This window comes from Pseudochaenichthys georgianus, chromosome 16, assembly GCF_902827115.2.
Source record: "Pseudochaenichthys georgianus chromosome 16, fPseGeo1.2, whole genome shotgun sequence".
Classification (NCBI taxonomy): Eukaryota; Metazoa; Chordata; class Actinopteri; order Perciformes; family Channichthyidae; genus Pseudochaenichthys; species Pseudochaenichthys georgianus.
This window is the reverse complement of record NC_047518.2, coordinates 42300785-42311218: the sequence shown is the minus strand read 5'-3', so window position 1 is coordinate 42311218 and position 10434 is coordinate 42300785. Positions and strand designations below refer to the sequence as shown.

Sequence of the window (10434 nt, the reverse complement as noted above, 5' to 3'; positions counted from 1 at the left end):
ACTCTCTTTATTTGCTTTAGTTTAGTAGATATCTACAAAGAGTCCATATTTTTCTAAAACCATTTAGTGCTTCACAATAAAATACACAACGGCTGTAGCCTGATTATGCTTTAGCAGCTGTAGGTGTGTGTGGTACAGTATGTAGGTGTGTGTTGTACAGTGTGTAGGTGTGTGTTGTACAGTGTGTAGGTGCGTGTTGTACAGTGTGTAGGTGTGTGTGTTGTACAGTGTGTAGGTGTGTGTTGTACAGTGCGCAGATGCCGCGGACAGACTGGTCTCAGTTGGTTTGATGTCCTTACTTTTAATACTTGCAAATACAACTTTTGGCCCGTAATTTCAATTCCCCATTTCAGCGACCAGAGAGAGAGGGGGGGGGGGATATATCCAGTCTCTGATTGTGTTACGTTATTATGAGAGTGCTCTCATACTTTAAATTGTATATATTTATATAAATATATTTGTGTGTGTGTCCGCATCTGTAGCCTGTTATTGTCTCATTACACCGCACTCTCAATGAATTCAAAGTAAATATGTGGGGGAACAATGTTCAGCTGATCTAACAGAGATTATAAAATATGACAAAACACACAGCTGATGCAGTTGTTGCCACGTCATAATGAACGGACGTCGCTTTAATATGACCGCTCAGAGGAGAGGAGTTCTCATTTCTTTAAACGTCTGCTGCTTCCCCTCCTCTCTCCTCGGTTCCCCTCCTCGGTCCTCCGCTCGCATCTCCTGTGGGCGGGTCTAAGTCTCGAGGAGGGGAGTCGAGGAGGGGAAATTTGAGTATTGAGAAGCCTCTTTAGAGAAATGAGATGTCCTTCAACATGGCGCGCTGAAATTCATTTCCGGGTCACTACCGGAGGACCGAGGAGTCGAGGAGTCGAGGAGGGGGATTTGATGAAATGAGAAAGGGCCTATGAGAGCTCGGTCCACCTGCCTCTCTGACACTAAACATGTTCCCAGCTCCGCCCCCTCCTCTTCCCATCCCACATAATCACCCTCTGGCACTTCATCCCTCTCAATAACATCCTCGTGGTCAATCTGCCGGACTGCGACACCCCTCACCAGATTACAGTGCTGGCTGAGATTAGGTTTTCAACAGGACTCACATTTTCCATACACACAGATGCTAAAAACAACCAAAAACATGTTCTCCCCACATTACGTGCGGGCAAAAAAGCCCCTGGTTCAGGGCTTGCTATAGCGAATTGGATAAAGAAATACAGAAAGTAATCCTATGGCTCCAAAATGAAAAATGCAGCGTCAATCCAACACGGTTGTAACCATGTTGATTGTGTATATTATAATGTACTTCTAACATATAGAAATATAGTTTAACAAATAGATCAGTTACATTTAATGTACTTTAAATGCTCTTTAATACAGGGGTCTTCTCTTGCACTTGATATATCGATGCTGCTATTTTCAAATCTATTAAATGAATCCAGTCATTGTCATTTCTTTATAGACATTCCTTAAAATTAAATCACATTGATAAGGAATGATGTGATACATGTTTGATTTAAAGGTAGGGTAGGTAATTCACTTCAGAAACACTTTTTGTTATATTCCATGGAATGCTCTTAACATCCCGATAGCAATGAATACATTAAATGCTTTGACAATAAATACATACAAATAAATCATCTGTGGAAGCCGTGGCGCTGTAAAAAGCACGACCAATCATCTGAGCCGGCCCGGCTAAAATAACTGGATGGCCATACCTGTCTGTCAGCCTTCCATCTGTGCACACATGTATCTAGTGCGCGTTCGTGTGAGTAAGGAAGTCTGAAGAAAGGGGCAGATTTTTTTCGGCTGCCTACTTTCAAATTCTAGCGCACGAACATGGTTTCTCCATTCTTACCTACCCTACCTTTAAAGCTTCAAATATATATTCCCTGATTTCCTACAAGTCATTTTAATTGATCTAATACTCATTTTGATGTTTAACGTAATCAACATTTATTGAATTAAAAAAATAACCAGAGAACCGCAAAAGATCAAAAATAAAAAAATACTTTTACAAATAAAACTGAAGCACACCCAGCCTGATAAACTTGTGATGTCACTGGTTCACACACACAGTATTTCACAATGACGCTGTGCAGATGTTATAGCAGCGTCTCTAATCCCAACACAAAAGCAGGAGAGACACGAGCAGATAATCCAGATCCTCCCGGAGCTGCAGTCTGACAGGGAACAGACCACAAAAGGGGAACACACAGAAACAACCTTCATCTCCAGATTACCATTTTCACCATTTACTCGATCCATCTGTGTTTTTATGACACTATAATACTCAACCATGACGTTTCCTTTTTCTATTTTAAGAGTTGAATAAATATAGTTTGAGTTAATCCTGCTATCATACATACTCCAGACCAGCGGTGAAATAGCACCAGCAAAACAACATGATACTATTACAAATCCTTAATTGATTGCATGTATACAGGGCCGTCCCTGGCCAATTTGGGGCCCCACGCAACATTGTGAGATGAGCCCCCCCCCCCTTTGTTTTTGGAAACAAAGTACTTTGCAAATATAATTCCTATTTATTATTATTATCATCAACAAAGTTACTTTTTTAAACAGTGAGGTAAATGGTAAATGTGCATGTATGTCGTTCAGTATTCGTTTACAGGTGAATACGTCTGCATTTCCTGCCAAACACTAGCCTCAAAAAGATTAGAATATAATTAATGCAAATAAACTACTTCTAATAATAATCATAATCAATTCAATAATATAAATACTGTATTATTTTATTATAATATAGTTGTAATATAGTCAAGACAAAACATGCTTATGACATGCTCAAAAACTGATATTTCTTAAATCTGTATTCAAATGTAGTTCCCTCTGTCAGCAATGTATCAACAACTACACACACATTTCCATCAGTATTTCTCTGTGTTGTGGTTGACATGACGATGACTGTTAGGAGTTAAGGGGAGAGGCTGAGCATCACCATGAAATGTGCAAATTGACATAAAAATGAATATAAGGGGGAAAAATGCTCCATGTTTTTTAGGCTGTAAACTTTAACTGTTATGTAAGCCAACTAGACAGACAGTTTATCACTCTTCCTCCTGTACATTAGCAGATAAAAGGGGGAGGCGCAGAGAACTGCGCACAAGCCGAGCTCATAAGCCGAGGCCCCCTGCGCAATGTGAGGCCCCATGCAGCCTGCAAGATTGGCTTGTATGGAGGGACGGCCCTGCATGTATATATTTTTTTAAAGGGCCTTATTATGCTTTTTGGGGTTATCCCTTTCCTGTATAGGTTTGTTAATGGTCTACAAAGTGGTTGACCAATCACAACAGAGCCGGCCAGCTAACCAATCAGAGCAGACTGGGCTCTGGTTTCAGACAGAGGGTGAAAAGAGGTGCTGCCGCATAAGCAGTATGAGCAAAATAAAGATATTTTTGAACATTAAACTATGGAAACAGTAGAGGCACGAAATACAAATATGAACCTGAAAATGAGCACAACAGGGACCCTTTAAAGTCAGCTTTAAATGTTGCAAAACCTTTTTCCATTTGGATTTGGGCACACAAGCTGTTTGTAAAACCTGTGTGCTCAGCTATCTTCGAGCAGTTTGACCTGGTTTCACTGTCCGAGTTATCTGATGTGGTTAACAAATTGAAACCTTCACAATACCCCTTTGACAGTATTCCTCCCAGACTACTGAAAGACGTTTTTAATACTATTGGGTCATATATTTTAACTTTGATAAATATCTCTCTCACCTCAGGCTACGTTCCAACCTTTTTTAAACATGCTGTAGTGCAGCCTCTTATCAAAAAACAGAACCTTGATCATTCTGTTCTCTCCAACTTTAGACCTATTCTAAGCTTCCCTTCCTGTCTAAAGTCCTAGAGAAATTGGTTTTAGCACAACTGCAGTCACACCTTGTTTTAAACTGCATATCAGAGAAGTTTCAGTCTGGTTTTAAATCACGCCACAGCACGGAAACTGCTCTTCTAAGAGTTTTGAATGATCTTCTTTTAACTGCTGATTCTGGGAATTCTGCTGTGCTTGTGCTTTTAGATTTGTCTGCTGCTTTTGACACCATTGACCACCACATTTTTTATCACGCCTTGAACTGTGTGTCGGTATTAAAGGTAACGTCCTAAAATGGTTTAAATCCTATCTGTCAGAAAGGACCTTTTCTGTGCATCTTGGCCAGTATTCTTCAGCTGCAGCCCCACTAGCATATGGGGTCCCACAAGGCTCTGTCCTGGGCCCCATTTTGTTCAGTCTGTATTTACTACCTCTGGGGTCAATTTTTAAAAAGCACAACATTTCTTACCATTGCTTTGCAGATGATCTGCAGGTATACCTGCCTATAACAGCAAATAAGGAATCTAGGATTGCCTTGCTTAGCTGTCTGAAAGACATAAAATCATGGATGGAAATCAACTTCTTGACTCTTAATGAAAAGAAGACAGAGATTATAATATTTGGACAGTCTGAACTCCTGGATGGCTTTAATAGGCCCCTCCTACAGCCGTCCCTCTGTCAGAAATCTTGGAGTCATCTTTGACAACTGTTTTAAATTTGACAAACAGATAAGCTCAGTTGTCAAGACAAGCTTCTTCCAGCTGCGGCTTCTGGGGAAGGTAAAAGCCTATCTTCCTAGTAAGGAATTTGAACAGCTAATCCACTTATTTATCACGTCTCGTTTAGACTACTGTAACTCCCTCTATATTGGTGTTGACAAGTGCTTGATCCGTCGCCTGCAGCTGGTCCAAAATGCGGCTGCACGCCTTCTTACTGGGAAGAGACGTTATGACCACATCACACCCGTTCTGGCAGACCTTCATTGGCTTCCTGTCAGTTACAGGATCCAGTTCAAGTACTTACTTGTTTTTAAATCATTGCATGGACTGGCACCACATTACCTGTCTGAGTTGTTGCACCGCCATGCTCCTGCTAGAGCATTGCGCTCAGCTCAGCAGAATATGTTGGTGGTTCCTCGGAGCAGGAAAAAAACCAGAGGTGACAGGGCCTTCAGTGTTGCAGCTCCCAGACTGTGGAACAGCCTCCCAGCACATATCCGGACTGTTGAGTCTATTGAACTTTTTAAATCCCAGCTAAAAACTCACCTCTTTGCACTGGCTTTTAATACTAGTTGAACATTACATTTTTATATTTGTATATGTTTTTATTCATTTATTTTTTACATGTTTCTAGTTATTGTGCTTTTAATTATTGTTTTATTATTGTACTCCCATTGTGTTATTTAATATTGTAGTTTCTGCCTGTACAGCACTTTGGTCAACTGAAGGATGTTTTAAATGTGCTATATATATAAATAAATAAAAATAAAGATATATTGTACCCTTTTATTTTGTGTTAATGTCCAGAGTTGTTAGTGCAGGTTTTCTTTAGCAGCATGAGGCAATTTATGTGCTCAAATATAATGCAGTGGCTCAAAGTCACACTGTGCCGGTTAAGCTTCTGACCACAGTGTGAACCAACAAATATGTTTCCTTTACCTGGATCAGCCTTTAAAACAGGGCTCATACACTTTTTCACCAATGATTTTCAATGACCTCTCCATGACCTTTACCTGATTTTCCATGACCAAAAAAATTACTCTTCGCAGCGGTACCACTGAAAATGGTTTATTATAACATGGAACAGGAAAATAAGGTCTGCATATGAAACATTTTGTGCCCATCTAAAACAAATCAAATAGTAGGCTTACTAGCTTCTACCGGCTAAAGCAACTAACATCTCTCACCAGCTAAATACCTCGACAGTTAAATGCCATTTTACGTTTCATTATTATACGATACAGTATTTATTATCATTATTATAGTATTACTATTTTGGCGATTAGATAACATATAAATCATATTTGACGCAACTTTAGTTACATTTCCATGACTTTTCCAAAACTTTGGGAAAAATATTGTTTTCCAGAACTTTCCCAGGGCCTGGAATTTGCATTTTGAATTCCCATGACTTTCCAGGTTTTTAATGACCGTACGAACCCTGTTGAAAACAAAATACAACAAGCTTCCACTTCTCCCTCGTAGGGAAAGGTAAGAGTGTGGGATTCAGCCTGGCTTATGGAAGGGAAATGTATAAAAAAGAAAGAAATCGGGACATCAATCTCATACAAAACAGTTTATTCAGTGTCTAGGTCCAAGTACCAACAGACCCCATACAAAAGAAAAAAAAACATATGCTACAAACTTCCAAAGAACAAAGATAACTTCCATCTACACAAAACTTTCTTCGTTAAAAATACATTACCATTAACACAAAAGAGTATCGATCAAGGATAATATATGTTAGGGGTGGGGGGGATTTCCGTCATATTTAAGTGACATTACATAACAAGCCTGGATAAGATGTTGAATGGGAAAGGAGTCGAATGAGTGTGTCTTAATCCTCCAGCAGACAAGAAAGAGGGCAACAGTCAGTGATGCAGCAGTCATGGGGGTAGGGAAGGTACAAAAAGAAAGGAGAAGTAGCGAAGGGATGCGCAGAGAGGTAGCAGAGAGCGAGAGGAAGATTTATAGAAGAGGTAGCTAGCGGACAAACGAAGAAGAGGTAGCAGAGATGCTAACGTGCTAGCGAAGAAGGGAGAGGAGTGGTTTTAGTCACGACTTCCAATCAAACAGCCTTTTTGGAGCTTATTATCAACCTGTAGGAGAGTAGAAGAGTACAGCCACTCGAGTTCAGATCACACGTCTGTTTTATTAAAAGTTATTATCTGTCTATTGGTTGAAAAAAAATCCAACCACATGTTCCTTTAAAAGCTATTCTTGATCTTTGGATTGCTCAACAGTCGTCATGGAATTGTGATTGTTCAATTTTGAGCATTTTAAGGATTTCCATGATCCCTGCGCGTCCTGAGCTGCAGGTCAGCTACTTATTGATTTTCATGGTTACTGAGTCCATCTGCTGTTTTTAACATTAACTTTCAGATTGAATTTTTAACCCAACATTGACAAAAAGTAGACAAATAAGCGGAAAGAAATGGAAATTCAAACATTGAAAATACCAGGACTGCTGAGGAATATTCTGCAACAGATTAGTACTAAGATTAAGTATTAAGATTAGTACTATTGGATCTTGTAGTGAGAATATACAACATATGTGCTTGTCATGGTATTACATCTCTTGACAAACGGAATATGGCAGATTATTTTCTCTACTTTTCAGGCAATAAAAAGTCAGAAATTATGCTGGTTTCTCCAAATGTCTATTTTGTCAGGACTAACAGTCCGAAACTAAAATATGTTTTGTCCAACAACATTTTAGGACCAAGAAAGTCTGAAAATATTCTCATTTGAAAACTGGAAACCGAGAAGATTTGTTATTTTCTCAAAATGTACCAGGCTAATTCAGTTCTGTTGCTCGACTACTCGATTAAAGCTCCTTAAATAAACATTTGGTGGTTGTCCTCGTTGTTTATGCACTTTTTGTATTTACTTAACCCTCATCAGTAACAGAATTTAAAACGTGGAATCATGATTGCTTACGATGATACACAGGAATGAGGATATTGCTTGCTGTTGCTAGTGGGTAAAAAGCAAATATGGCTGTGCATGGAAGTGTGTGTGTGTGTGTGTGTGTGAGAGAGGTGGGGTTAGCGAGGTAGGCAGCACTAGGCGTTAGGAGAGTGAGCAGAAGAGGAAGGAGAGGAGGAAGAGGAGGGGTTAATCACTACAGTATCAGCACCTAAGAAACATCTAGAAGCCCAACACGCTGTTTCAGTCGAGCCGCATCAAAGCGTCTACCTCTCTTTTTAAGTGTGTTTTAATGCATGTGTGTGTGATGGTCCAGTGCTTTGTGGCAGGGTCAGGCCGAGTCGGTGTGTGTGTGTGTGTAGCCTCCAGTGTGAGCCTCAGCTTAGCTTACATTTCTGTGTGTGTTTGTGTGGCAGAAGGATAAATACAGTTTCTCGGTTTGTGTCTTTTGATTTTAACGTTTTTTATATTATCTTCAACAAATCCGCAGCCATAAATAGATTCTTCCTTGTATACATCTCTTTGCTTTACACAACGAAAGGCCACATTATACAACAGGCGACATGTTTTTTTATCACCATAAACAGTTATTTGATTAAATCCCACATTGAAGTACCGACTGAATGATTCTAATCTGCTGCGAAAACAGACCCCAACGAGGCTTTGTTTACTTCCGCTTGAGTAACCTTTGCTAAAACCTGGTCGGCTGTTCTGACAGATTGTTATAGATTAGCATTATCATACATAGTTATTAGGCTTTGTGTTCAGAGCCAAACTGACAGAAATCAGAGACGGTTTTGGTTTGGAAAATAAGAAAGATGTAGTATGCAGCCAATCATTTCCTATTTTAAGGAGACACTTTTGTTTGTCGAAAACTAGACAAACAATGTAATCATATTCAGCCTGCACCCAGTTGGGACAAATATGTCCAGTAGCCATATTTGTTTGGGTCAAGGAATCTTTTAGAACAGATAAAAAAAAAAAAAGACAACTTTATTTTAGATATTAATTTTTGTGGCGAAAGACTTAAAAATGTATTTTGCTCTGCCATGAAACACTTGAACACACATTCACAGACAGAACTTCAGTGTATCACTAAAAGAGGGGCAAGAGGTAGATACTCGACAAGACAAGAGCAGGCTGGGTTACCTCTGTGTGTGTGTTTTATTCATTTTCATTGATATCTTTACGTGCTGCTAAGCCTCCTGCCTGTGTGTGTTACAGCTCTGAGAGCACACACACACCCCTGTATGTCTCTCTCTAGCTCCCCCTAGTGTTCAGCTTGTAAAAAGAGGCACCAGACACGAAGAAGTGTGTGTGTGTTAAGAAACAGGAGGGGGTAACAGTGTGATTTAAAACATTAAAAAGGAAAGAAAAAAAGGAAATACACTTTTTCTGTACACACTCATTCTCTCCAGTCTCCATCCGAGCAGAAAACAGTGTTTATTACTAGACTACCCTTGCCACTGTGCCCTGAGAGGAACTCTGGGTGGGTGTGTGTGTGTGAATATAGGGTTACCCTTGCCACTGAACTCTGAGTGTGTGTGTGTGTGTGTCCTGTAATCAAATGTATTGTCGCTTTGAGGGAAATATGGCGAGCCAGTAGCAAAGGCCATCAAAAAGATGTTATGAGATAGTTTTATGTGTGTGTGTATGCGTGCGTGTGTGTGTAGGTCTTAGTTGTCAGCCACCCGTCCACTGGTGGGCGCTGGAGGACCCACAGGCACCATAGGGACCGCCTCAGGCTGTGCAGGGGGGGGGCCGGGGTCTGGAAAACAGAAAATATGGAGTTTTTAGATCAGGGAGGAAGAAGCGATTTATAAAAAGGGTGAAGGGAAATCCAAGATGGTTTCCAAGGGACAGCGGTTTCCAAACTGAGGGCAGAACGGGCGGAAGGTCTAAATCTGTGGGTGGGCTTGATCTCTGAAGGCGGGCCCAAGGTTATAATAATAATAAGTGGTGCAGGAATATTAGGTTATTGATCTTGCAGATTAATTATCTATATGTAAAAATTGTAATTTCGACACTCATTTACATGCACATCTCAATCATTCAAAACCTCAACGTAAGCACAAACCAGCTTGTTTATTTTGAATATTTAACATGTATTGTGATTAAAAAACAAGGGGAAATGTTGGCCTGACCAGATTTACTTCAAATGTTCAATAAAGTCTGAAGAATTAATTCTGCCGAGCAGTTAAACAACATTTTCCAACTCCAGCTGTTTAATATTCATACTTTGGTTTAGCATAAGCAAACTCTCTTACACTTAAAGGCCCCTATTGTACTGTTTTTCATCAATATATCACAGGTCTCAGATATATATAGAACATCTCTCTGATTGGCTGAAACACCAAACGGATCATTGCAGCATTACCCATAATCCCCTCTGTTTCAGCCCCGTTTCCAAAGTGCTGATTCTCTGACTGTGACTTGAGATGAAAATAAGGAGCCCCTCCCCACGCCCCTCTGAGAGAGATCTGGTTACAAAGAACTCAATGGAGCTCTAGGAGGAGATTCAGGTGATAAGGGGGGGGGGGTTACCTTGTTGCTGATTGGCTAATGGTTACACAAGACAACACATCGTTATGACATCACAAAGTGGCCAAAATCTGATCAGCTCATTTTCAGACAGGTTTTTATAGAAATGGATCAAAAAGAGAGAGAATCTTTGTTCCTGAGACTTTCAGAGTCTCTTTCCACAGAGGGGACACATATTGATTTAGAAGAGACATGAAGAAGAGGGGACACATGTTGATGTAGAAGAGACATGAAGAAGAGGGGACACATGTTGATGTAGAAGAGACATGAAGAAGAGGGGACACATGTTGATGTAGAAGAGACATGAAGAAGAGGGGACACATGTTGATGTAGAAGAGACATGAAGAAGAGGGGACACATGTTGATGTAGAAGAGACATGAAGAAGAGGGGACACATGTT

The 10434-nt window shown here is 40.1% G+C and overlaps 1 protein-coding gene across 2 annotated transcripts in view; it reads right to left on the bottom strand.

The window, feature by feature from the left end:
• Positions 1-6126: 6126 nt before the first annotated feature.
• smarcc1a (SWI/SNF related BAF chromatin remodeling complex subunit C1a) overlaps positions 6127-10434 on the bottom strand; it is a 37172-nt gene continuing 32864 nt past the window's right edge. For both annotated transcript variants that reach the window (XM_034102344.2, XM_034102345.2), the window contains exon 28: positions 6127-9261. In XM_034102344.2, coding sequence (XP_033958235.1) covers positions 9170-9261 — 92 coding nt within the window. In that variant the 3' untranslated portion in view covers positions 6127-9169. The remainder of the gene's footprint in view (positions 9262-10434) is intronic.